Genomic DNA, 27,631 nt, shown 5'->3' with positions numbered 1-27,631 from the left:
GTGAGGATTTTTAAAAATACTTTGCTGGGAGCCACCTCATGAAATTGCTGAATGTCTTATTTGTGAGAGCCAGTAGTTTTTAAGTAAATGATCTTACTTTTCTGGAGCCATGTTTGTTTTTTTTTAAGATTTATTTATTTTTATTACAAAGTCAAATATACAGAAAGGAGGAGAGACAGAGAGGAAGATCTTCCGTCCGATGATTCACTCCCCAAGTGAGCCGCAACGGGCCGATGCGCGCCGATCCGATGCCAGGAACCTGGAACCTCTTCCAGGTCTCCCACGCGGGTGCAGGGTCCCAGTGCATCGGGCCGTCCTCAACTGCTTTCCCAGGCCACAAGCAGGGAGCTGGATGGGAAGTGGAGCTGCTGGGATTAGAACCGGCGCCCATATGGGATCCCGGCATGTTCAAGGCGAGGACTTTTAGGTGCTAGGCCACGCTGCTGGGCCCACCATGTTAAATATTCAGTATATCTGGCTTCAGCCCTTAAGACCAGTGGAGTGTATGTTTCCCCCAAACTGACCGCCATTTGCTTTTCTTTGCAAACAGGAGTCGAGAGCCTGGACAGGGGATTGAAGAAAATCTGTTAATAATGTCTATCTGAGAACATGGCCTTGTCTTGAGTTTGAGCAATGGTTTGCTGTTAAGATTGCTGTGAATAGTTTCTGTTGTTGAAATGTCGGAGTCGTGTTTGTGTGGCACTGTTCTTCCTAGGAGGAAGATTCCCAGGATTGGCACACTCTGCCTGCAAGGGGCCTGGGAGGATACTGGTAATTCCCTTGTGGGCACGACCACCCAATGAATAATTGTAAATAACTGCTCTGCTGTTTTGTTTGCTAGTTAAGTGTTTACGGCAACTCCAGTTGGCATTTTGATGAAGTGCGAAACCAGTGCTATTTTCACCAGTTTCTGAAGGAGCAGCCTGATTTAAACTTACGCAACCTAGACGTTCAAGAAGAAATAAAGGTGAGTGTCACACCACACAGACCTCTCCATTAGTGGAAACTTAAGTGGTTGTATTGAATGGTGACTATGTAGGCAGAATCAAGCAGTGTAATTAAATTCTAAGGTTAAGATGGCTTGAGAGCAGTGTACTTAGATGTGTCGGTGTCTTCTTCCTTCATCTAACCCAAAATAATCTTAGTGGAAAGAGGGACAGAAACTTCTGTTCTACACTCTGCATTTCCTCTTGGCATGTAACACGGAGCTGGTGCTGGGAGGGAGTCAGTCTGGGCTTTGGGATTTGGCTCCTGCGTTTCATCTTTGGGTGAATTCTCTGGCTGTTCTGTGTGTCTGATCTCTTACCTAGGAACCAAGTTGATGGCAGTATTTGTCTCCGAAGTCATTTGGGAAGGTTAGCTAGAGAATTCAGACACAGCACTTCAATAAAGATTAAAACGTATTGCTTACTGGATTCCAGACCCCATTCTGAGTGCTAACCAGGCAGTAGGGAATAAAGGCAGCACTGCCCTCAAAGACTCACAGATGTACTGACGGGGCAGCAGACGACTAACCAATAGATTACATGTGGGTGGTGGTGAATGCCAAGGAGAAGGGCACAGGAGTGCCAGTAAAAGGTGCTTACCCTTAACTTGGCAGGTAATCATTGAATTTTGCAATATTTTGGGACATCCTTGTACTCTTAAATGCATTTGTTGCTTGCCTAAAATTAAAACTTAACTGGGTATCCTTCGCTGTACTTGGCAGTCCCGCCAGTAGCATGGTTGGAGTGAGTGAGGAGAAGCAGCATAGAGCTGAGGCCCAGGAAGTAGGAGGAGGCAGCTGAGCTGTAATGCTATGAGTGTTCTTGCAAGGGGCCCATGCTGAGCTGCTGCCCAGTCCTCTGCTGCCAGCCCTCATGGGCTCACATCTATGCGGTGGGGACAGCTCCAGCATAACCTGGTGCATAGTTCACAATAAAGACTGGTTGTAGTGGTGCTATTGTTGTTCTTGCCTTTGTAGAGACCACGAAGGGTGGGAATTCAGGGGAGCTGGGCTAGGGCTCTGACGTGGGCATGCGGGGAGCAGACACCAGCAGAGAACAGAGCCAAGGAGAGAGGATGCAGGCGGCCACAGCGGAGTCAGCAGGGTTGCTAGAATTCCTAGTTGATTTTTTTGTTCCATTTTTGAGTGATTTTTTATTAAGATCTCATTCACATGCCACAAAATTCACTCTTTCCAAGTGTGTAATTCCAAGTGTATAATTAGTACAGCCACAGAGTCGCACAACCATTACCACTAATTTGAGTACATTTTTATCATCCTCCAGAGAAGCCGCACACTGATTAGCAGTCCCTCCCCACGGCCCCTTTGTTCTCTCCCCACTGGCCCTAGCAACCACCAATCTGCTGATTTGCCTATGTATAGGACATTTCATATAAACTGACACATATACTATATGTATATTTATATAATTTTGTCTGTATATCTGGGTAACTGCCCAAGCAGCTCAGCCATCTTGCACTCCCAGCAGTGTGCGGGCGGTCCACCCAGTTTCTCTCTTTCTGCTCACCAGTACTGCTTGCTGTCTTCATCAGAGTCTCCCAGTTGGATGGAAAGCGGTGCCTTATGGTGTGTGATATCTGCACTTCCCTGATGGAATTGATTTTGGAACGTGTTTTCTTGTGCTTACAGCTCTTTTTTTTTTTTTTTTTTTGTCTTTACTGCAGAAGAATCTATAGACAGAATCATTTGCCTTTTTCTTGTTGGGTTCTAAGAGTTCTTCATAGAGCTTGAATATATTCTTTGCAAATGATTTGTGATTTTCATAGTTTTAGCTTGGTCATTTTAGATGGTCTGTGATCTTTGTTAATTTATGTATAGTTTGAGAGCAAAGGGTGCATCTATATGTATTCTTTCTCATGTGCCTGTCCATTATCTCAGCAACATATTTCAATAAAAAGATCATTCCCTCTGCTCCCATTAAATCATCTTTCAACTCTTGTTGGAAATAAGTTGAGCATAAACATATGAGTTTGTTTTTGGCTTCTTATTCTTCTCCATGTATTCGTATGTCTTGGATTATTCTAGATTTGTTGTAACTTTCGGAATTGGAAAGTGTAAATTCTACAACTGTGTCTTTTAATATTGCTTGACTTTTGAGTCCTTTGCATTTCTTTTTTTAAGATTTTTTTTTTTATTGGAAAGTCAGATATTCCGAGAGAAGGGAGACAGAGAGGTAGATCTTCCCTCCAGTGATTCACTCTCCAAGTGGCCACAATGGCTGGAACTGCGCCAATCTGAAGCCAGGAGTCTAGAGTATCTTTCAGGTCTCCCACACAAGTGCAGGGTCCCAAGGCTTTGGGCCGTCCTCGACTGCTTTTCCAGGCCATAGGCAGGGAGCTGGATGGGAAGTTGGATGGGAGGCGTGAGGCATGGCCAGCTGATTAAGGGGTTTAGTTTAAACTCCTCTGGTGGAATATAGTCTTTCTTTTTCTCTGTCACAAGGGCTCTTGTATGTACCCATGGCTTCCCTTCCTCTCCCCCCATGCTCCTGTTGGGCTGCTGTGTACCTTATCTAGATCACATCATGTTTAGAGCAAGTCTGTTTTTTTTTTTTCAATTGTGTTTGTATGCTGGAAATCCACACACACTTTTTTTTTTTTTTAAAGATTTATTCATTTTTTTTATTACAGCCAGATATACAGAGAGGAGGAGAGACAGAGAGGAAGATCTTCCGTCCGATGATTCACTCCCCAAGTGAGCCGCAACGGGCCAGTGCTGCACCAATCCGAAGCTGGGAACCTGGAACCTCTTCCGGGTCTCCCACGTGGGTGCAGGGTCCCAAAGCATTGGGCCGTCCTCAACTGCTTTCCCAGGCCACAAGCAGGGAGCTGGATGGGAAGTGGAGCTGCCGGGATTAGAACCGGCGCCCATATGGGATCCCGAGGCTTTCAAGGCGAGGACTTTAGCCGCTAGACCACGCCGCCAGGCCCCACACATACTTTTTTATAATACACTTTTAAAATTAGTGATTTTATTTTTGATGATTTTTACATAGCTGATTAGGGTGATAAGGATCAAGGGCTATAGGAAGGTGGGTGAGATCACCATTTTCACATTCTCTCTTTTTTTTAAGATTTATTTATTGTATTACAAAGTCAGATATACAGAGAGGAGGAGAGACAGAGAGGAAGATCTTCCATCCGATGATTCAGGTGCTGCGCCGATCTGAAGCCAGGAACCAGGAACCTCCTCCAGGTCTCCCACACGGGTGCAGGGTCCCAAAGCCTTGGGCAGTCCTTGACTGCTTTCCCAGGCCACAAGCAGGGAGCTGGATGGGAAGTAGGGCTGCCGGGATTAGAACCGGTGTCCATATGGGATCCCTGGGGTGTTCAAGGCGAGGACTTTAGCTGCTAGGCCACGCCACCAGGCCCTCCACATTCTCTTTTTTTCCCTTCCTGTATCTGGGGTGAGAAGGGGATAAGGGCAGAAGCCACACCCAGCCTCCCAAAGGCCTCTGCACCCTGGGAGGGAGGACAGCCTCCTGACGCCACCCCATTAGAGCAAGTGTTGCTGATGAGATTGTGTGACTGCTTTATGGAGAAGGAAGTCGAGGTGTAGAGCAAGAGACTGGCCCTCATTGAACAATGCAACAGGAATCAGACTCAGGCTTTGGAACTTGAATCCGCACTCTTGACCACACCTCCACTCCTGCTCCAGGGCAAAGGATTTCTTTGTGCTTCCCTTTTCTGGGTTAGTTTGATCAACGATGTTTTCAGTTGATAATTCACAAATGCGCGTGTAAACCTGTTGGTTTTTCAGATAGCCAGCTTCCCCATACTCCTTGAGACAACAGTGATGGATTGTCTAGAGGCGTTTAAGCAAATGTGATAAATTCTGCAAAATGCTGTCAGCCAGCACATTCCTTGCTCTCTGGATTCATGCAGCTGTCCTCTTGCCGGCATCCCTAGGCTTCCTGGATGAATGCCCTCCTGGAGATGACTCATTAGCTCCCCTGGTCCCATGGTTAGACACTGTCAGGCGGGTTTGGAGGGTTTACCGTGAGAGCAAGGGACCCCCACACAGGGGAGGACCCCACACCTTCCCCCAGCACCATTTATCTCTGCAACAGAGTTAAGTGGGTTAGTAATTGCAGCCCAGAGCTTGTGGTGAGGAGGTATTTGGAATAACCCCTGCCCACACATCAACTTGGCTGGAGGGAGCCCAAGCCTTCTTCTTGTACATTTCCAGCAGATTCTACTCTTTGTCCGGTGGGAAGCTGGCAAGCAGGAGCCCTCCAGCACCTCCTCCTTCTTTTTCCTTCCTTTCCCAGTAGCTATCAGGAGGCTGTACCTGGACCTCTCTGGCCTTGAATGCCTTTTCCGGAGGTAGTTAGGGTACCTTCTCAGAGGAACCAAGGGGTCATATTTGTACATGGAGTTTGTACTTTCCTAATCATGTTGGCTTTCTCTTGCTTGACAGATCCCTTATTTGATAAATGAGGGTTGGAGTGGTTCTGTGAGTTAGCAGCAGAGCAAGGAAGGGAGTCCAGCCTCAAGTCTGTGTCTCAGAGTGATCCTGGATCGGCCATGTGGGATGCTAGGTCCTGGGGTAGGTGGGTCACAGGGGTGAGGGTGTAAAGACATGAATGTACATGTGGCTCTGCTCTTACCAAGACTGGCACTACTAGCGATAAGCTCAAGGTACAACAGAAGTCGTTCAGCACCTGCTTTTTACATCAACTCTGCACTTGAAAAAATGACACCATTTAGTGTGCCTCCACTGTGTGAGGCCCTTTATTAGAATCCTTCATTCTTGATAACACAAGGTAACCTGTTGACCTTGTCCTTAGGGTAAGGTCATCGGTAAGATAAACACATGTGTATGTCAAGAGGTTTTCTATTCAAGAGGGACAGAGAGACAGACAGCTCCAGTAGGGTGTGTCAAGTGCTCTGTCAGTAGCTGCCTAGCCTGGGCACAGAGAACACTTAGAGAAGGGTTTGCAAAGAAGGCAGTGCTACCTGATGGATGAATAGGAATGAGGCAGTGGAAGGGGCATGGGCTGTATACAAGTGGAGTGCAAGAAAAAATATGGGATATTAAAGGTGCTAGGAGTATTCCAGCATGTCTGGGACATGGTATTTTGTGTGTGTGTGTGTGTGTAGGCACATACACATGCAAATTTTGTGGGTGATCCAGTGGGACTAGAAGATCAGCAGTACTGAAGGTCCCAATAAAGGCTGGAGTTTAAAAGGTCTTAGGCAAGAGAACATTTTTAAATGCATTTTGAAAAATCGGTCCAGTTTTGAAGGGATTTGCAGAAGGTTCAGAAAGGAGTGTGGTGCAGCCATCTGGCTAGAAATACAATGACAATGCACAGAAGATGTGGTGTAGGGGTGGAGAGAAGCCGTTAGGCCCCAGGGAGTTTTGTGTTGCAGCACTAGATGAAGGGCAGTGCCATGTACTGCACTGGGAGCTGCAGGAAGCAGGAGGATGTCTTTGTTGCATCATGTTTGAGTTCTGAGATGCCGGTGCTATAAGGAATGTGGAACTCGGGAAGAGGTCTGGCTCACAGACCAAGTTTGGAATTTGTTGGCACATGGACAATGCCCGGGGCAGGCTGAGTGGAACAAGGGGCCAAGCTGCAACTTAAGCCAGTTGTTGTCCTGTAGGAATGAGGGCTAGGGGGCGGTATATCACTCAATGGGGAGAGAAAATAGACAAACCAAAACCAAACCAAACTGAACAACAACAAAAAAAAAAATCAGGAGGACACAGTGTCAACAGCACGTTGCAAAGGGGTGCTTTCTTCCTGTCCGAGCTCTAGTGCCTCCTCCTAACTTTGTGTAGGTGAGCTACTCCGCCCCGCACCTCAGCTTGAAAAGCAAGCAGCTTAACCTTTGTAAACCCCTTAGGGTGGATTGCTTCTTATTGTCTAAGTTCTGTTAAATAGTTCACATGTGAATAAATTAGTACTGTTACGGAGTGAAATAAGCAGATGTAAGATGAGGTCTGTGGGAGCGTGGACATGTATAGGAGGAGTGCAACCATGGGGTGGGGGCTGGGGTTACGTTCCTGGAAGATGAATGAATCAGCTGGGTCCCAGGCTGGTGTCGTGGAGTGACGCGGTACTGTAGAGCCTGGCACAGCCTCTGACCACAGCAATGCCTCTTTCCCTCCTCGCAGAACCTCCTGATGAGCAAACCGAGTGTCCTAAGGACTGAGGGGCCCTGGCAGCCGAGCAGGGGAGGGCTGGGATGGATCCCAGTTGAGGCCCTCATCTTGCCCGAGGCACATTACCCAGCTCTCTGAGTAACATTGGGGCAGCTTTCTTCCCGTAGCCAGTCAGCAGATGGCACACATAGCTCTCTTCTCTGCACCTCTGAAGTTTTCATGTCCTCCTGAGGTGGACAGCCCTAGACTTTCCCTAGGATGTCTTACACAGTGTCGCATCTTACACAATTTCAAGAATGCGGCTTTTTAGATCCCTTGTTCTAAAATGAATTATTTCTAGACAGTGTAACCATGGGCAGTGCGTTAAGCCAAGCTCAGGCCTGATGTGACTTCCTGGGCTGCATGCCAATGCAGCCAGCTCTACACTTAGGCTACTAAGCAGGACTGAAAGCCCCATTCTAACACTACTTTTCCTCTCTCCCACTCATCCCTTCAAAGCAGCTGCCTTGTCCATTCTTACTAATGTTTCATTTCTACTTCCCTCTATATATTCAATTTTATTTGAAAGGCAGAGTTAGAGAGAGTCTCCCATCCACTGATTACTTTTCAAACAGCCACAACAGCAGGATAGGGGCTAGTCTGAAGCCAGGAGCCAGGAACAACTTCTGGGTCTCCCAAGTGGGTACAAGGGCCTAAGCATAAGGGCCGTTTTTCACTGCTTTCTCAGGTGCATTATCAGAGAGCTAGATTGAAAGTGAAACATCCAGGATTTGAACCAGCAGCTATATGGACGCTTACCTACTAAACCACAGCACCAAGCCCAACTTCCCTATAACTGAGCTCTTCCCTGGGGGCCACTTATTTTCTGGTTCACTGTCTATCCAGACCAATCTTCATCTCCCCAGCTCCCCAGTCTCTGGATTCAGTATCAAAATGCCTAGCAGGGGCTGGCATCGTACGGTAAGCCTTAGCCCGAGGCACTGGCATCCCATGAAGACACTGGTTCATGTCCTGGCTGCTCTACTTCCCATCCAGCTTTCTGCTTTTGGCCTGGGGAGGCAGCTTACGGAGCTGGAGGAATGACTCAAGCCCTTGCCTGCTGCACCTATGTGGAAGCTCTGGAAGGAAGATCCTGACTTCAGACAAGCTTACCTCTGGTCTGGCTGTTGTCACTATTTGCGAAGTGAACCAGTGGATGAAGATCTCTCCTTCTCTAACTCTGCCTTTCAAATAAAAATCTTTAAAATGCAGCTAGGCAGACTCAGACCATGTTCTCGCCTTAGCAAGTGCTAAATGACTTCCTTTTGTCTAGCAAGGACTATCAAAGAGAGTGGGGCAGCAACTCCCCATCACACAACTGTGGGAGAAATTCTACCAAAGGTGACAGAAGAATGAATGAGAATCTAGGAACTTGGCTATTTGGGGATCAGTTTCATTGTGAAATTAAAGATAGCAGGCTAGTAGCTTCTTTGAATAACACAGTTAATCTTATACTGTCTGTATTTGACACAGTTCTTGCCTGTTTTACCACCATACCTTCACTGTTCCCCTTATTTCTTGGCTGATAGTTGATTCTATTTTCATATTCTAGTAGAAAATCCTTTAACACCCAAGCACTTCACCTCTTACTTGCCCCCCTGCTAAGGCGTGAATTATTTAACAGCTGAACTGGGTGTGAAGATGAGATACTTTCCAGGTTTCTCTTGAGCCTTATCATTCGATGTGGTTTCATTATTTAATTTTGAGTGGACTCTGAATTTTGGAGACAAATTCAGGAGAGGGGTGGGAGTCCCTAATTACAGTCATCTAAACATTTAGAGTTCATCTAAACTAAATAGATAAAAATAGGCTATGTGGGTGCTGTGCTTTCTGTGTGGAGCCATTTGATGCTGGAAGCCATTTGACACTGTTAAACATGACAGTAAGGTGTAGGTATTGTAACCAAGCACTTTGCGTCTTCCTTTTTAGGAAATAATACAGTTCTGGCTCACCAAAGGTGTCGATGGCTTTAGTTTCAGTGCTGTTCAGTTTCTTCTAGAAGCAGAGCATCTGAGAGATGAGACTCAAGTAAACACATCACAAATCCCGGTAACAGTTTTAAAAATTGTCTTGCTTTTTCTGAGAATGTCAGAAATGTGTTTTGTAGCCTGAGATAGCATTGACAAAGATGAATTATGCTCTGTCCAAAGGAGGTACTTTGAATGATATCCTAAGAGATGTTTCATGGTCTTCATTTAGCAAATCGCTGTTTAAGAAAGTTCCAAGGGAAGGCAGTCTCACAACTGACTGAGCTCCTGTACCTGCACCTCAGGGCTTCTCAACATTCCCTCGTGTTGCTGGCTGGTCACCTTTCTCCAGTCACTCTATTGCCAGTGGGCAAGTAGCCAGTAGTCCTAAAGTGCATCCCGAAATGATGGCGTTGTATGCTTAGCCGCGGAATGCTACCTTTTAGTCATAGATGTATTACAGTGGCCCACAGCAATATGAGTAAATCTTAGCAATTTTAATGGTAAATAAAATTTTAAATTATTATACATGGTGTGTAATCCTTTTAACCAAAGTTAAGGCAAAGCTTCTAGGTTTTTTCTGGAGTATATTTATTAGTACTCATAACCTCATTAAAATGAAGCAATCAGCTAAAGAAGCTGGTGTATAAAATTACTAGAGCCTGTTATGAACCAAAGGTTTTTGCACATGATTTCCAATAAAAAGGAAAAATAGAGAGATGTATTAGTCTGTTCTGAAGAGATTTTTTTCTTGGAGAAACGTGAAATAACCTTGCTGCTACACGTTGCCTTGAGGTAGGCATGTTTGCAGTCATGACAGACAAGTGGAGTGATGGGTTCTGTGTGCCACCCAAGAACTTAGAGAACACAGTTTGAGGAGGCCTGCGGTTCTGACAAAAACAGTTGAGTCTGTCTAGCAAGAGCAGCTCATTTAGTGCAGGGTGCCTCCTGAACAGACGACCTCTCGGGTCTGACTGCCCAGCCTGTCCAGGTCCCAGCCAGGAGCTCTGTACTTGGTTTCTGTGCTGGTTACCTTTCACTTGGCTATGGGAGACCACTGTGATCTCAGAAGGGCACGAAAATGGGGATCAGGAAGAGGACTGGAACCCGAGCGTGTAACAATGAGGTGAAAGGATAGGGATTGGTCAAGAGACTCACTTAAATGGATGACAAGATACGAATGAGCTTTAGAATAATTTAGATAATTTGTTTTGCTTTCCTTGAATTTTTTTTTTAAAGATTTATTTATTTTATTACAAAGTCAGATATACAGAGAGGAGGAGAGACAGAGAGGAAGATCTTCCGTCCGATGATTCACTCCCCAAGTGAGCCGCAACGGCCCGGTGCTGTGCCGATCCGAAGCCGGGAACCTGGAACCTCTTCAGAGTCTCCCATTTGGGTGCAGGGTCCCAAAGCATTGGGCCGTCCTCGACTGCTTTCCCAGGCCACAATCAGGGAGCTGGATGGGAAGTGGAGCTGCTGGGATTAGAACCGGCGCCCATATGGGATCCCGGGGCGTTCAAGGCGAGGACTTTAGCTGCTAGGCCACGCCGCCAGGCCCCTCCTTGAATTGTTTAAAACATTTAGACAAGTGTTTTGGAAGACTGTGTTAAAATACTTTTGTAATCACTGTACTGCTGTTAGTAAAATTTAGCTAAATAGATATGTGATTGTTAGAGATGTATGTTTAGAAACAGACTTACAATGCTAGTAATTTCAGCATAATTTGAAGTACTCACAGTTGTATTCCCTCTCTCCACAAGCCCCGGGGACACTGGGGTCCGAGGTCTACCCCTGGACATGTATGTGGCTCAGCTGAAGCCCTCAGGAGACTGTCCCCATGCACACAGAGCCAAAGCGGGGGCAGGGGACACGGGAGATATGCTAACACTGCTGTCCTGGTGTTTAAAGGCCACAGTGACACACTACTCAGAGCTGTACCACGACTTCACCACTACCCAGGAGGGAATGCACGACGTCGTCCGCGGCTTCCGGCAGACCATGGACCAGCACAGCAGGGAGCCCGGCAGATACAGGTGACCCCTGCCATACTTGTCTTGACGGGCACAGAGACTCATCTGCATGACCAGTCATACTCAGGGGCTCAAGGGGGTGATTTAACAAAACTGCATTGTTACAGTTTAAGTTTATTCCAATTTATTTATGCCAGAGCCTGATATGTCCTCATGTTGCTTAACTGTATTTTTAGTTTCTTCTTTTGTATAAAATTGCTAATCATAGTACTGTTACACAGAGGTTTTGTGTAAATTGTGTGATTTAATTTTGAAAGGAAAGAAGGGAAGAAAGACCTTGCATCTGTTGCTTCATATCACAAATGCCCAGAACAATCCGAGTTGGCCAGACCAAAGCCAGGATCCTGAAATTCAATCTGTCTCCCTTGTGGATGGCAGGGATTCAAGTACTTAAGCCATCAGCTGCTGTTTCTTAGGATGTGCATTAGCAAGGAGTTGGATTGGAAGCAGGGGGAATGGGACTTGAACCAGGCACTGTGATATGGGATGCCGCTATCTGAAGTGGTATGTCAACCCCAAATTCCTGCCCCAGGAAATGTGTTTCTTATCTGTTAGGCACACCTTGTATTACATGAGTCTCTGGCTTTATGAGAATGAGTTATTGTTCAGGTGACACAGCAAGACATTCTTTGGCCATCTGGTTTTTTTTAGCAAGCCCTAGCCCTGTGTGGTAAACGGCATGCGTGTAACTCCCACATCCTGTAAGCTGGATGTAAGGAGCTGGAGTGGATTCCCAGTGTCCTGACAGGTCCTGTGGGTGCTGAACGCTGCCAACTCTTACAGGTTCCTGGGGACGGAAGCCTTTGAGGAGAGCGTTGACAGGACCATGAAATACTACGGACTGTCATTTGTCCAAGAAGCCGATTTTCCTTTCAACAATTACTTCACCACTCAAGACACTCTTTCTGGAAACACTGTGTATGAGGTTATCACAACCTGGATGGAAAACATGCCGGAAGGAAAATGGCCTAATTGGATGGTGAGTCCCTACGCTCTGCACTTGTTGGCTAGTTATCTCTAAAACATCTACGTGATCTTGAACTCTACTTCACTTGGTGATTGGTTAGTGTTCAGGCCTGACCAGGTTCTTGACATCAAGGAGACTGTGGCTATCCAGCTGAATATTTAACGAGTGTTTGGCTATGCTTAGAAATGTACAAGCCCATGGGTGGTGGTGAAGGGAATGGACATCAAGCCACTCTTTGCACACACCTGAGTTTATGATCTTAGTTGGATTAAAAAGGATTTTGGAATGGAGAAGGGATAACTTCATTTTGTGAACACAAAACAGTGACAGATCTCCATTTTGTTGGGAAGAACGCAGTGAAAAAGGCCTATCAGAGATGCTGTGGAGAAGACTTTCCCTTCAGTGCTGCAGCCTTTAAACAGGCTGTGCCTGCCTTGTTGAGTGAGAAGGTCTAACATGCCTGTAGAATGGCCACCTTTCTCTTCAGTGCAGAGTAATGGAAGTAACTGCCTGTGGTGCGGGCATCAGCCTGTTGGAGAGATGGCTGTGCAGTTCCTGGCCCTGGCTCCTGATTCCAGCTTCCTGCCAGTGCAACCTGAGGGATTCTAGTCACACACATCTGGGGTGTATTCCTGGCTACTGTGGGCTTGTATGGAGCTTCAAGTTTAGCCAGAGATTCGTTTCCAGTCTTGAGTATCTGCACAATTCTAATTATGTGCACTTGAGTTCCACCTCCTCTCAATTCCAACTCTGCCAATGTGTACCCTGGGAGCAGCAAGTGACTGTGCAAGTAAAAGTCCTTGCTGCCCACCTGGGTGGCGATCTGCACGGGGTGCCCAGCTGTCAGCCTTGGCCCTGCTGGGGGCATCTGAAGAGTGGATCCCAGTGGATGGGAGAACTCTCAACTAAATTAACTGAAAAGGAATGAAGGAGGGAAGCAATTATGAAAGGAAAGAATAAGGTAAAATTTGACAAAAACTTCTGCCTGTAATAACAGAAAAACATTTTACAGTGATCTGTAAAAAAGATCATTTTTAATATGTATAATGGATAAAATACAATCTCCATTGTCCTAAACTGTAGCAATGTTCCTTTTTAAAAAAATATTTGATAGGTGGAGAGACAAGAATATCTCCTCTTTGTTGGTTCTCTTCCAAATGTTTGCAATAGCTAGGGCTAAGCCAGGAATTCTATTTGGGCCCCAGTGTCATCATCTTATGCCTTTCAGGCCTATTGTCAGGAAAGCGGATCAGAAGCACAGAGCAGCTGGCACTGCAGTGTTGGAGGCGGGTGTCTCTAGCGGCCACCTAACCTGCTGAGGCAGGATGCTAGCTCCAAGGTCTATTTCTAAGACAAATTCAAAGGCAGGTTCTCTCTCATATGGTGACAAATGATAAAATTTTCACAACTTTCATCATTTAGAATTGCAGATATTACCTGACAACCTAGTTATGAAGGAAGGAAGATAAAAAATACAGGTGTGAAGGTACTTTTTAAACTACCAAGCTCAGCATATGCACATGGCATTGAGTTGTTACATAGGATTGGATGTTGAATGTGTAACCACAGTATTTAACATAGAAATGTTTAACAAAAATAGAAAATACTTTACAGTTCCCTACAGCACTATGTACATTTTTCAAATAAAAGTTGATTTTAATTATTCCCAGCAAATTCTAAAAGGTGAAAGTCACAAGAGTGAATAGAAGAATCAGCCCTCTGCCATTCATCCCTTTCACCATACTTCTTCGTCCTTTCTTTGGAGGAAGCTCAATTCTCTTACCCAAACGTGAGAGTACATGTGTACGCACTTCTAAATTAATTGCATTATTATTGGGAAGTAAATGGTCATGACCGTTTTGCTGGTTATCAATAAATCAGTTACATATCAAATAAGGTTAGCGAGCAAAGCTAGGCTTGTTGATACCAAAGTCCTAAGTCCCCTCAGCTATCTCGTGTCTGGTGAACTCTGTGACATAGGGTAAAGTTTCCAGAGAAGCATGGACAGAGCTGTGTTCTCAGCAGTATTTGCCTTTCAGATTGGCGGACCAGACATTACGCGGCTGACTTCTCGTCTGGGGAACCAGTACGTCAACATCATGAACATGCTGCTTTTCACACTGCCTGGAACTCCCATAACTTACTATGGAGAAGAGATAGGAATGGGAAATATTTTAGCCACAAATCTCAGTGAAAGCTATGATACTGTAAGTTTAATGCAACACCTATAAAACTAAGAATTTGTGGCTGTGCCAAATCAGAGAACTTATATTTCTATTGTTTAACCATGGTTTTTTTTTTTTTTATGGTTTTACTTTTCTCACAGTCAGATAAGAACTCCCAGTTTTCTCGGTGGTTGGGGGAATTTAAATTGCTGGTTTTCCCATATGCTGTATTTTAAAGATGTTTTTCAGCCGATTCTTAGGCATACTAAAATTTGAGAGCCAGTAGTTTCATTTGGAATATTAGTCCCTGCCTTCTACCTGAAACGAGGAGGAGGAGAAGGTCTTCTTTGGTTCTTATTAGGTCTCCTAAACCTTGGGTGACACTAGTACAAATGCTTGTTTTATTCTGTCAAATGCAACCATAACTTCTGAGTTGTGTGGTTTTTTCAGTTTTTCTTTGGTTTGAGGCTGCAGTTCTCGACACTGTGATGCTGGGCAGATGACAGATTGGACCTCTGATTTGTATGATTAGCTCTCTAGTCCCACCTACCTGGTTAAGGCGAAGCTTTTCCATCAGTTTACGTTTGTGTGTATAACTCTATATGGAACAATCAGTCTGGATAAATGAGTAGGAAAGAATCCAGGTTCACTTGGAAATAGCACTGTTCTTGAAGTAACATGAGTTGTTCACAGCACATTTTGGATGAAAATGCAGATTCCAAGCATGCATTGTAAGGTCGGTTGGTTTAGCTTATTCCCCAAGACAATGTGAGCCATTTCCCAATTTAAAAAGTGTGCAGGTGATTTATGTATCGAACATAAAAGCCTTCCAATCACAAAAGCTGTAGTTCAAGCACCATCTAAAAAAGCAATTCAGACATAAATCAGGATCAAAGACCATTTCTGTTGATAAGCATTTTGCTCCCTCTTCCTTGACAGAACACGCTTCTCTCCAAGTCACCAATGCAGTGGGACAACAGCTCCAATGCTGGGTTTTCTGAAGGCAATCACACCTGGCTACCCACTGGTCCAGATTACCACACTGTGAATGTTGCTGTAAGTATCAAGGACGATTTCATGTTCTCTAGTCAGAGAAAAATCTCCCATCTGCTCACTCACCAAATGCCCCCAATAGGTGGGGCTGAACCTGGCATGAAACCAGGAGCAGGGAACTCCATCTGGGTCTCCCATTGTGGGTGGCAGAAACCCAGCTATCTGAGCTACCACTGCCTCTCAGGTGCACATTAGTAGGAAGCTGCAGTCAAGAACACAATCACAAGTGTCAAACAATACCATTTTAATTCAATATATTCATAATAGCCTCAGAAATGAATGATGCCACTAACAGATGAATAGTCACCTAATTTCTAGTAGACTGTAAAATCAGCATTGCAAGAAATGAGAGCATAGGAACTGGAAGTTAACACACAAGAGAAAATAAATCTAATAGGTTCAGGTAAGAGTACTGTAGAAACTTTGCAAGTTACTGCAATTGGCTGTATAATTTAGGAAAAAACAATCTGGGGCCAATTTGGTGATTATATGTATTGGAATCAATTTTCAAAGCCTGAAAAGTGTCAAACTTGTGCCATGTGCAGAAAAAACAGCAAAAACCAACAAAGACTTAGTTCTGATGCATCCTAATTCCCTTGAAATGCTCTCAGGAATCACTTCCCACCTAGCAGACACTGGAGGCCAGGGGAGTTGGTGGGACGTGCGCTAACTCAACACTATAGCTAGGAAAAGAGCCCCGAATCCCCAAATACAAACCAGGTGAGCTGCTCACAACTGTGAACAGCAGGCCACTGAAGGGGAGCAAACAAGGAAGAGGAAAACACAAGAGCAAGCAGACGGTGCTACCTTTGAGGAATGTCAAGACCACAGAGACAGACAGCATTCCTCACAGAACACTGTAGAAAGCAAAGAAAACCCAACTGTAATGTAATAAACATTCCCAGTGGGGCCAGCATTGTGGTAGAGCAGGTAAAGCCGCGGCCTGTGGTGCCATCATCCTGTATGGGCGCCAGCTCCAGCGGCTCCACTTCCAATCCAGCTCCCTGCAAGTTGTCTGGGAAAAGCAGTGGAAGTCCTTGCTACCCATGTGGAAGACCCGGAGGAAGATTTAGATTTCCGCTTGACCCAGCCCTGGCCATTGCAGCCATTTGGGGAGTGAACCAACAGATGGGAGATCTGTTTCTTTTTTTTTTTTTTAAGATTTATTTTATTTATATTGGAAAGCCAGATATACAGAGAGGAGGAGAGACAGAGAGGAAGATCTTCTATCCGATGATCCACTTCCCAGGTGACCGTAACGGCTAGTGCTGTGGAGATCCGAAGCCGGGAGCTTCCTCCGGGTCTCCCATGCGGGTGCAGGGTCCAAGGATCTGGACCATCTTCAACAGGCCACAAGCAGGGAGCTGGATGGAACGTGGAGTTGCCAGCATTAGAACCGGTGCCCACATGGGATACTGGCGCGTTCAAGGTGAGGACTTCAGCCTCTAGGCCATAGCACCGGGCCCAGATCTGTTTCTTTAGCTTTCAATAAAAAAAAAGTGACAAGGCATCCTAGAAGTGGTGAGACAGTGAAAACTGATCCTGGGGTTTGCTCCAAAATGCACTGAAAAAACAAATGGTAAGACATTAGCAATGCAATAGATGCACTGAAGGAAGATTTAGGAATTCCAGTGCAACAGAAAGGGATTTCTAAAAGACAGCAGAGACTGGAAGAGACATTGCAGACAAAAGTAGGCTTAATTTTCATATTCAGAAAGATGTATGATGAGAGGAATACATGGAAGGAAACCAAACCTGAAAATAAATTGCCTGAGAAAGCAACAGAAAATCAGGCTGGTTTGACATAAAAAATGGATACCAGAAAACATCAGAACTATTTCAAAGTTGTAACATTATATATCCAAACTGATTTGTAAGAGCAAATGAGAGGGAAAAAAGAGGACCCAAATTTTACTGTGTTTAGTCAGTTTCTGAAAGGATAACCTGGGGACTCCAGCAATACCAAAAATTAATCTAAGAGGGATAGTCAGTGCATATGAATTAAAAGAACAAAACTGAAAATTTTCTGCATAATGTAAAATACAGTATTCTGAGTAGAAAGCTTGCTGATTAAAAAAAAGGATTTATTTTTATTGTAAAGGCAGATTTACTGAGAAAAGCAGACTGAGATAGAGATCTTCCATCCACTGTTTTACTCCCCAAATGGCTGCACCGGCCAGAGCTGAGCTGATCCGGAGCCAGGAGCTTCTTCCAAGTCTCCCATGCAGGTGTAGGTCCCAAGGCTTTGGGGAATCTTCTGCTGCTTTCCCAGGCCACAAGCAGGGAGCTGGATGGGAAGTGGAGTAGCTAGGATATGAACCAGCACCCATATGGGATCCTGCCATGTGCAAGGTGAGGACTTTAGCCACTACGCTATTGCGCCAGGCTAAGTGATTAATTTCTAAATAGGAAGTTGTGATCGATTCGACAGACAGTGTGAGTGCCTGAGAGGAAGATGAAGAATTCTAACTTTGTTTTATATAAGGACAAAGTAATTCTATGGGGGCAGGTGATATGGTGTAGAGGGGTTAAGCTCCCAGTTGGGACCCTGGCATTCATACTGGACTGTCTGGGATCAAGACCTGTTTCCACTTCTGATCCAGCTTCCCTCTGATGCTTTTGGATGATGGCTCAAGTACTGGGATATGTGCCTTCTATGTGGGAAACCTGGGTGGAATTCCTGGCTCCTGGTTTTGGCCTGGCCTAGCATTTATATCTCTCCCCACTCCCTCAACCTAGGTGTCAGCTACTGAGAGGCCAATGTGACTATTAAATCCAGTTCCTGGGTCACACAGCAAGTGCCTGCCATAGAGGACAACACCTAATACGCTATTTCTAGTAATGCAATTTAGACAGAAAAAACTTAAGAGCGGTCATTGTAATTTTAGACAGTAGTCATTATATAGACATGTTATAGTTTCCAAAACACAAAGAAAATGTTAAAAGTCACCCAGTAAAAAGTGGTTTTTGCAGGAGAAAAGCCCCAAACAAAGGATTAACTGCAAATGAAAGATATGGGGCTGGTGGTATGGCTCAGTGGATTTAGCCTGGCAACACCAGTATATCATATGGATGCTGGCTCGAGTGATCCGACTTCTAACAGGCCTGAGTAAGCAGCAGAGGAAGGCCACAGTGCTTGGGCCCAGCTGAGTGCCAGCTATTGAGGCCATGTAGGGAATGAACCCAGCAGGTGGAACAGCATGCTTGCTCCCTCTCTCTCAAATAATCTTTAAAGGATACATAAGATAAAATGCTTCAGGTAGTCACAAATATGAATGGGATAAATTCATTTCTTGAGAGAAATTCATTTCTCAGATAACAAGGCAAAATCTAAAAGACGAGACATAGCTAAAGCAAAAGACATGGAAAGAATTAACATAAAAATCTAGCATGCAAATAGCATGGAAAGGGAAGCCCATAATCCAGCTCTGGTTATTTAAATAAAAAAGTATCTACACGTTGTGGCCTAGCCGTTCTCTTCCTGGGTGGTTGGAGCCAGGACATGTGCACATGCGCAGTATCATGTGCAAGGACTTTCCTGCAGTGGTTGGCTTTGCACAGCAGACCCTGGAAATGAGGGCGTTGTTTTATCAACAGAAACCAGCTTCATCAATTCTGGAACCAGTATGCAGCTTTTAAAAAGAATGAGATTAAGAGAATTGCCCATACTGCCATGAGAACATTTCTAAATGTATTAAATAATAAAAAAAAAGTATAGAATGATAATATGCCACCATCTGAAGGAAAGAAAAATTGTTTACATAAGCTTACATAGGCCAAAAGGTGATTATTTAATATTATATATAAAAGTGAAAACACAAATACAGTAATGCTATCTTTGGGAAGGGAAATGGGAAGATATGAACTGATTGAAGAAAATCTTTATTGTATATATTCTTGGAATTCACTTTTATACAGTATACATGCAACTCCCAGTCAAAAAATAAAGTTACAAAATGCAGGCTTGGAAATATTTAATAGCAGACAAAATAGAATTCAATATGAAAAGCATTTATGAGACAAAGGCAATTTCCAAAAATTGAAAAAAGAACATTCCACTAAAAATCAATCTTTTATGCACTTAACAATAGCTTCAAAATGTATAAAACAACAACTCTGAGAAATGCAAAATTAACAAATTCACAATTATAGGGAGAGACGTCAACGTACTTTCTAGAGAGTGACAAATTAAGTAGACAAATATACTAACCAACACATCCCGGACTCTTCTGAGTGGCACTGAACTATGTGCCTGTCATGCATTACCTAAGGCTACAGACATTGTGAGATAAATACTTGAGTACCTAATAAACAGAACAAACACGTACTAGATAATCACTGAAGACCACATAGTAGGACTCATCTCTAAAGAACAAGAACCACCACCACTACCACCCCTCCCAACCCCAGAAAACACGGCTGGCAACAGTACAATGCAATGAACATTACCTTTGATTTGGCAACAGCTTTTATGAAGAATAATTTGGCATTATTTATCATGTATCCATACTCTTTGACATGATAATTGTCTTTCTGACAATCTGCCTTAAATAAATAATACAAAATATGGGGAGAGAATAAAAAAATGTGAGAACATTAGAAATGCAAATGTTAAAATCAAAAGGCATGGTGAAGTGTGGTGTAAGCATTCAGAGGCGTATATCCTGCTATCAAAGTGACATGTACGGAGACTATATAATGGGAAATCACTTGATGTTTAATGAACAAAACATTAAATTATGTATGGTTTATATAAACTCAAAGCTCCTTTCATGAAAAAAAGAAAATCTATAATTCAGGCAGCTTTTTCCAACTTCCCATTCCATCATCAGGGTATGCAAGAAATAGATGTCTGTGGAAGTTACATGGTCTTTGCATAATAGCAACCTACATTAACAAAACAACGTCCAGATTCAAATTCACTGCTATGGCGGCTGCTTTTCTTTTTGGCATTTGGCAGTTAACAACACAGTATAGAGCGACTTGAAGGCAAGACAGATATCCATGTTTTGGGATTCCTAAAGTGGAGTCACACTTGGTCTCTACAGCAGCCTTAATAGGGTTAATGATTCCCAGACAGTTGAAAACCTGAAAATTTGCCAATTCTATCAGTTTTTCGTTCAAACTATCAGCTGATCAATGCATACAGTCTGATATTTTAAGGGACAAAATGGAGCAAATTTTGGGAAATTTTTATTATATAATAAAAATGTTTTTTAAAAAGTCCTAAAATCAAAATTTATGTAAATACTCTTGTTTTAAAAAACAGGCCCAAGAGACCCAGCCCAGGTCAACTCTGAAGTTGTATCAGGATTTAAGTCTACTTCATGCCAACGAACTGCTGCTCAGCAGGGGCTGGTTCTGTCATCTGAGGAATGACAGCCGTGTTTTCGTGTACACGAGAGAGTTGGATGGCATAGACAGAGTCTTTATTGTGGTTCTAAATTTTGGAGAATCAACACTGCTCAACCTGCAGGAAATGATTTCAGGACTCCCTGCAAGACTGAGGATCCGGCTGAGCACCGACTCTGCCTCCAACGGCAGTGAGGTCGATACGAGCGGCATTTACCTGGAGGAGGGAAGAGGAGTCATCCTGGAACACAAAACAAAGAACCTCCTTCATCGCCAGTCAGCTTTCAGGGACAGATGTTTTATTTCCAATCGCGCATGCTACTCCAGTGTTTTCAACATCCTGTACAGCTCCTGTTAGGCCCCTCTACGAGACAGGGAGACGACCTGCCACCCTGCAGTGCTGTGTGCATCGGCAGGAGGAATGGCCATGAGGTACTTCCGTAGATTACATTTCACTGCTTTAGGAAAAACTTCCCAAATCTTTTGAACAGTAAAATGTCTCAAAGAAAATCAGTGAATTTTCATGTGAATCTTTTTTCTTAAAATGCACTCACAGACACTGGAGGGTGACTCACTGCCACAGAATCTCTAAATGTACACGGGCACAAAGGCAGGACGCGAATCTGTAAACTGTTCAGAGTAAACAGGCACAAAGCTGTTCTGATCTGAAGGGAGCCCCCAGTGGGCTGTCCCCGCTTCCTCCCTATGTCCTTCCAGGGAGCGTGGCTTGAACTTGTCCAGATTAAGCAACATGTGCATCAGTGTCTTCGCTGGTGAGACTATAGTACGCAAAATCTGAATGGAGTAGCAAATTAAAAAAAATATTTAATAATTAAAAAAAATCACACTTTTGCTAACCTAACTGGAAATAAGACTATAAAACACTTTACTGTATTTTCGATTCCCAGTTGAATGTGGCAATTCAGAACTTCAGGTATTTCTTAAGATTCTCGAAAACACTCGTGCTGTCAAGTCCAAGTTCCTCATATAGGAATTTAATTTGGGCTGTAATCTAAAAGAAAGAAATTTTATAAATTAGAATGACTTTGTGGTAGAACTCCAGTGTTCAAGTTTTTCTACTGCTCCCCTTCGCGTAACACCAACCAAAGGTAACAGCTGATGTTAAGAGTTTTTTCACTTAGGCCAGAGGAAGGAGGTGTCCAACAATTAGCACTCAGTTACACACTTAGCAGAGCCCATGGTCAAGTACAGAAGAGGGTTTCTCCTCTTGGTGATCAGCGTCCCTCCTTCCTCCTGGGTCTCGGTTACAGACCTGGCAGCCCGGAGTTCTTCCCGGAGCCTTGTGGAAAGCTAATAGCACACATCTTGGCAGACACTTGGGCCATCTGTCAGTTTGAGGGAACTCAGAACGTACCTTTTTGTGAGAATCTTCAATCACGTGATTGCCTCCAGGCTGAATATCTAAAATAATATTGGGGGCCTGATAGCCTGAAAGAATCAACAATTGAAACAATTAGAATGTCTTGGGAAGATAATCCCTCTCCTTTTGGATACGCTGTTCAAATCCTCTCCCTAGCAATGGTAAGAAGGGAGGCGTGGGGGGGCAGGGAGAAGAGCAGCTTCTGACCCAGGGAAAGGAGGAGGCAGCAGCCAGCTGGCTGAGGAAGCGGGATGGAAGAAGAGTGCAGCCGGGCAAGGCTGCGACCTGGGAGGGCGACCCTCGGCTTCTGGAGCCAGGAACACCAACCACAGAAATGGGCCAAGTGAGACGGCGGCTGAGTACAGGGAGACTCACTTCTAGGTGGGTTCCTCCCACAGCGGATCCCAGAATGTCCTTCGAGTTTCAGGGCAAAAAGGAAGAGCTGTTATCTAATGAAAGATCTAGAAAAAACTGCTGCAGCTAGCTGGGGCACTGCTGCTCTAAAGCAAAAGCGTTGTGATCTGTCTTTGAGAGAGTACTAGGAAAAACAACGACAGTGTATTAAGCATATATTGCAAGTAAATTTCCGGGTCAGTATTTTAGTACTGTCCCTTGAAAGACAGGTGAGGTAGTTCCCACTGAAGAGTCAACACAGGAACAGCATCACTTGCCCTGAATCAGGGCCCAGGAGTTGGTCTGTGGCCTGAATCAGATCACGGTGGGCTGTGTGCAGAGGGCACTAGTCCACTTAGCCACGACCCTGGCATTTAGGTGGCTTCCTACCTTCCCCGGCTTCCTTGGCGTGCTCTGCGACAGCTTCCTGGAGCTTCTCTGTGTAGTTCATGATTCCTTTCAGAGGTACACGCTCATCATTTTCATATGCTGTGATGTGAATTGAAGGATAATGCTAAAAACAAAGAAAATAATAATAATGCTAAAACAAAGAAAACAGATGTGGAGTTAACTCATTATTTCTTCAGGATCAGGCAAAATATTTGTCTAGTTTGTGCTAGACGTTTTCTTCTCATTTAATATTTCTGAGAACCTCTGCATTGTAGTTCTAGAATATTTGTAACCTGAAATAGCCTTTTTTGATTAAAGAGAAGCATGACCTTACATATTTACTAATTAAGACATGACTAATTCTATTCCCAAGGCATTACATTGAAACAAACATGGAACATGAGCAAAGGTGGGAGAGTCTAAGAAGTACTGGATATTGTTAAAAAAAAAAAAAAAAAAAATCATTCTGTAGCCCCAGTGATTCCCACATCTCAGCTCCGGTTAAGTCCCCTTCTGAATGCATTTATTTCCTATGACTTCAGGATAACACAGTATAACCATCTTTTACTACCTGAGGCTTAATATTTTGATAGGGACAGTAAAGTTTTATGTAGTTCCTGTATTTTTCATCAGATGAAGGATTCCCCCATTCTTCTAATTCTTCTAACGTCAGAGGAAGGGTCGTGTCCATCATGGTGTTGAGAACATCCAAGAAAGGTGCCTGAAAACGCCAAAGAAACTTACACTTTAATTAAGAAGTTGGTAAAATGAGTTTCAGAAATATATTTCACTCACACACATACAGACACAACAGAACAACAGTAATCCCCAGTACAGTCTCAGGAGCCATACTAGCCAGTGTTAACTTGGGCCTGTGGTTTCTAGCTGCCTTTAAGTACTAACGTAACAAGAAATGGTTTACCTTCTACTTTTACACCTTTTTCAATTTGATCATATTTTTACCTTTTGATCATATACATGTAAGTTAAACTTATTTTATTTCTTTGAAAGGCAAAGTTAACAGAGAAAGATCTTCCATCTGCTGGCTGGTTGCCCAAAGAGCTGTCAATGGCTACGGTGGGGCCAGGCCAAAGCCAGGAGCTTCATCTGGGTCTTCTAGGTGGGTACAGGGGCCCAAGCATTTTCCCAGACACATCTGCAGTGAGATTTATCAGATGTGGGGTAGCTGGGACTTAAACGGGACTCCCGTATGTGCTGCTCGTGTTGCAGGCTGCAATTTTACCAAATATACTATACCACCAGCTCCCACATGTATTTTTCTTTTATAAAACACACCACTGTTTCGCACTCATAGTAGGCTGCTGTATTTTTTTAAAAAGTCTGGGTGATGAGGTGGAGAACATGGAGGACTTGGGCATTTTTGGTCAGATTGCGAAAAGGTACAGCACCTATACATCCGGCGAATATTAAAAAAACTAAAATTACAATCTAGGAATTATTCTAGCAGGGATGTTCCTTCATGAATAGAAAGCAAAGCATGATCAGAGAGGAAAATAACTGGATTAAAATAGTTCTGTGGGTGGGGGGGCAGTGAGTGTTCAGCATAGTGTTCAGATGCTGCTTGGGAGGCCCACACCCCATGTTAGAGCGACCTGATTACAATCTGCTTCCTGTAACCCGCATCCTGAGGGCCAGCAATGATGGCTCCAGGGCTTGGGGCCCTGCCATACATGTCAGAGCCCAGAAATTCTGGATTCTTGGTTTGGGCCAGGTTAATATTGCTCTCGCAGACTTTCCAATAAAAGTAAATAAAATAATTTTTAAAATTCTAGAGCTACCTAATTTTTTTTTTAAACTTCAAAGCTTTGTTATACTCCTATGCCATGGCAAAACTGTGAAGGATCGTTGTCTTAGATTAGCCCATTGCTTCACACTTCTCTACTGCTTTCAGAATGAGAGAAGAGTGAACTCACCTCCAACGTTACGGCTTTCAGCAGCTCAGGATTAGAATTGCACAATGCTCCCGCAAGCACCCCTCCAGCACTGAAAGCGGTCAGTGTAGTTAGGCTTGGCTGTGAAAAGCCTTGGCTATGAAGCGTCTTAATGCAAGCCTCTAAGTCAGCAAGGCCATTGAGTTTTTTAGTTAGGCGGCCATCAGCATGCCACTGCAGGCCTAATTCGCCACCACCCCTGAAATGAAAGAGCAAAAAAGTTTCAGTGGAAATAAAATGTTAATCATGAAGTTAAACAGTGGCAAATATACCTGGATGTCCATTTTTATATGGCCATTGAATTCAGAATTATTTTGAAGAATGAGAGAAAACAAAGAATATGCAATAGAAACTATATGTGGCCTTCAAGTCCTAAAATGTTTACAGTGTAGTTTTTTTAATTAAGATTTATTTTTATTGTAAAGTCAGATATACAGATAGGAGGAGCAACAGAGAGGAAGATCTGCCTAAAAATTAACTCCCCAAGTGGCTGCAATGGCTAGAGCTGAGCCGATCTGAAGCCAGGAGCCAGGAACCAGGAACCTGGAGCTTCTTCCTGGTCTCCCATGCAGGTAGAGGGTCACAAGGCCTTGGGTCATCCTTGACTGCTTTCCCAGACCATAAGCAGGGAGCTGGATGGGACGCTGGGGTGCCAGGACACGAACTGGCACCCACATGGGTCCTGGCGTGTGCAAGGTGAGGACTTTAGCCACTAGACTACGTGCTGGGCCCTACAGTGTAGTTCTGTAAGAGAAAAATTTGCCAACTCCTGATATAGACAATCAAAATTTGATTAAAGTGCCTATTTACTGTTTATTAGGGATTATGCTAAGGGTGAACCTTAGCTAATATTCCCTACCTTGGACATCATAACTCTGGCAAAAGAATATAAGGTAGATTCTTCAGGTATTATAGAAGAAAAGGGGGAGAATCAAGTTGGCGGAATAGGATAAGGACATGTTTAAACAGGAGAAATATTAGTCAGTGCGAAGAGAGGGCACATTCCAGGAAATAGGAGAGGATAGAATAACAGCAGAGGGGTACCTGGAGACTGACAGACACAGGAAAGCAGTGAAAACAGAGGTGTGGTGTTGTAGTGACTGATATTCCAGCAGCATTCAGCGAACAGTGATCTGAACTCCAGTAGCAGGCGGAACTCCACCAACAACAAGGTGGTAAGGGGTGTTCACTGGGAGCTCAGGAGGTGAACCCAGACAAAGAACTGCCCATCATGCTGGTCTGTTTGATTTGACCAGGAGTAGAGACAGAGCAGCAGGTCCTAGATGGGCGGTGCGGAAACAGAGTGGATTTCACAGCCCAGTCCACCTCCTACAGCCAAATCAGCCACCATTTTTTATATGGAGGTAAAGGCTATGAGGGAGGACTGCACATGCACTGAGCTGGGAGTGAACTTATCTCTGGCTCAGTGAAGTGTAACAACGTGGAATCACACAGGTTCCACCCAAGACAGGGCTGGGTAGCCCTCAGACCTGAAGGCCAGTAGATCAAGAACTCTAACAGTGGCACATCAGGGGCTATTTCTTACAGTGTGGCAAAGAATTTAAGATTGCAGGGGACAACAGTGAGCTGTATATGCGCTGAGTTTGGCAAGAACTCAGCTCAGTGCATTGTACTGGTTTCACAGGAAAATCATACCAACTATGGCATCATATGGGTCAAAATGGGTCCATGTGGCTCTCAGACCTAATGGCCACCAGATTCTGGCAAGATCAACACCACCAACCTAGCTATATAGGACACCTGGTATCTCCCTAATCTTAGGACCTACTCCAACCGGAAGTGGGAGAAAGGCTGTATGGACAACGGTGCAGCCTCAGCACAGAATCACAGGAGGTGAGAGTGGTGAGCCAGGAGCTGGGGCTATGGGGACCATGGTGGAAATCTACCGTAAGAACCCAGACTTGGAACTCGCTGGAGGGAGTGGCATAAGTGACTGCAAAGAGCCGTGTACCAATTGCAATAAGTAAAATCGAATTGTAGACCTTTGGGTGACACAGCTTAGAAACCTGCCCCAAAGAGGAGAATCAGATAACTAGAAGTACAGTGCCCAAGAGCAAAAGAAGAGACAGAGACATAATGAATATTACTGAAGACTCCACTGCAAAGGAGCAAAACTGCTTGCTGATCTCAGAGTTCACTGAAGAAGACATCAAGAAAATGGGGGATACAGAATTCAAAACACTTGTTATAAAACTTCTTATCAACAACGAGAAACACATAAAGCAGGCATTCAAGAAATGCAAAAAGTATGTCACACCTGAAATGAATCAAATGAAAGCTGATATATCAGAAATGAAGAATACAGTGGAGCAAATTAAAAGTACAGTGGAGAGTCTCCAAAATAGAATGAAGCAAGCAAAAGAAAGAATCTCAGAATTGGAAGATATTTCCTGTCACCAGGGAAAACAAACAAAAAGCTGGAAGCAGAGCTGGATCAGGCTAAAAAAAGTATTCAAGAAGATGAGACACTATTAAAAGGCCAAATGTAAGAGTTATGGGAGTTCCAGAAGGTGCAGAAAAAGAAGCTGAGTTTACAAATGTATTTAATGAAATAATAAAGGAAAATTTCCCTAATCTGGAGAAAGAATTGGGAAACAAGATCCAGGAGAGACACAGAACTCCCAACTGGCTTGACCAAAAGCGATCTTCACCAGGACACATGATAATCAAGCTCTCTTCAATCGAACATAAGGAAAACATCCTTAGATGTGCATGTGAAAAAAAATCAACTGACATATAAAGGAATGCCAATTAAATTCACAGGAGACCTGTCACAGGAAACTCTACAGGCAAGAAGAGAA

At 44.0% G+C, this 27,631-nt stretch overlaps 2 protein-coding genes across 6 annotated transcripts in view; one reads left to right on the top strand and one right to left on the bottom strand.

The window, feature by feature from the left end:
• SLC3A1 (solute carrier family 3 member 1) overlaps window positions 1-21,159 on the top strand; it is a 49,229-nt gene extending 28,070 nt beyond the window's left edge. For all 4 annotated transcript variants that reach the window (XM_058667999.1, XM_058667998.1, XM_058667997.1 and 1 more), the window contains 7 exons: window positions 842-967; window positions 9,086-9,205; window positions 11,035-11,159; window positions 11,940-12,135; window positions 14,163-14,330; window positions 15,228-15,344; window positions 20,611-21,159. In XM_058667999.1, coding sequence (XP_058523982.1) covers window positions 842-967; window positions 9,086-9,205; window positions 11,035-11,159; window positions 11,940-12,135; window positions 14,163-14,330; window positions 15,228-15,344; window positions 20,611-21,051 — 1,293 coding nt within the window. In that variant the 3' untranslated portion in view covers window positions 21,052-21,159. The remainder of the gene's footprint in view (window positions 1-841; window positions 968-9,085; window positions 9,206-11,034; window positions 11,160-11,939; window positions 12,136-14,162; window positions 14,331-15,227; window positions 15,345-20,610) is intronic.
• Window positions 21,160-21,357: 198 nt separating this feature from the next.
• Window positions 21,358-27,631, bottom strand: part of PREPL (prolyl endopeptidase like) — a 50,742-nt gene continuing 44,468 nt past the window's right edge. The window contains exons 10-15 of one of the 2 annotated variants that reach the window (XM_058667996.1): window positions 24,792-25,008; window positions 23,429-23,578; window positions 22,858-22,981; window positions 22,069-22,142; window positions 21,584-21,705; window positions 21,358-21,488 (exon numbers count right to left, since the gene is read on the bottom strand). In XM_058667996.1, the coding sequence (XP_058523979.1) occupies window positions 21,616-21,705; window positions 22,069-22,142; window positions 22,858-22,981; window positions 23,429-23,578; window positions 24,792-25,008 (655 nt within the window). In that variant the 3' untranslated portion in view covers window positions 21,358-21,488; window positions 21,584-21,615. Of the gene's footprint in view, window positions 21,489-21,541; window positions 21,706-22,068; window positions 22,143-22,857; window positions 22,982-23,428; window positions 23,579-24,791; window positions 25,009-27,631 lie in introns of those variants that run through there. The other variant, XM_004582776.3, reaches the window with a different exon arrangement.

Source organism: Ochotona princeps, chromosome 8, assembly GCF_030435755.1.
Source record: "Ochotona princeps isolate mOchPri1 chromosome 8, mOchPri1.hap1, whole genome shotgun sequence".
NCBI classification, from domain to species: domain Eukaryota; kingdom Metazoa; phylum Chordata; class Mammalia; order Lagomorpha; family Ochotonidae; genus Ochotona; species Ochotona princeps.
The sequence above is the reverse complement of the archived record's forward strand: the minus strand, read 5'-3'. Positions and strand labels throughout refer to the sequence as shown.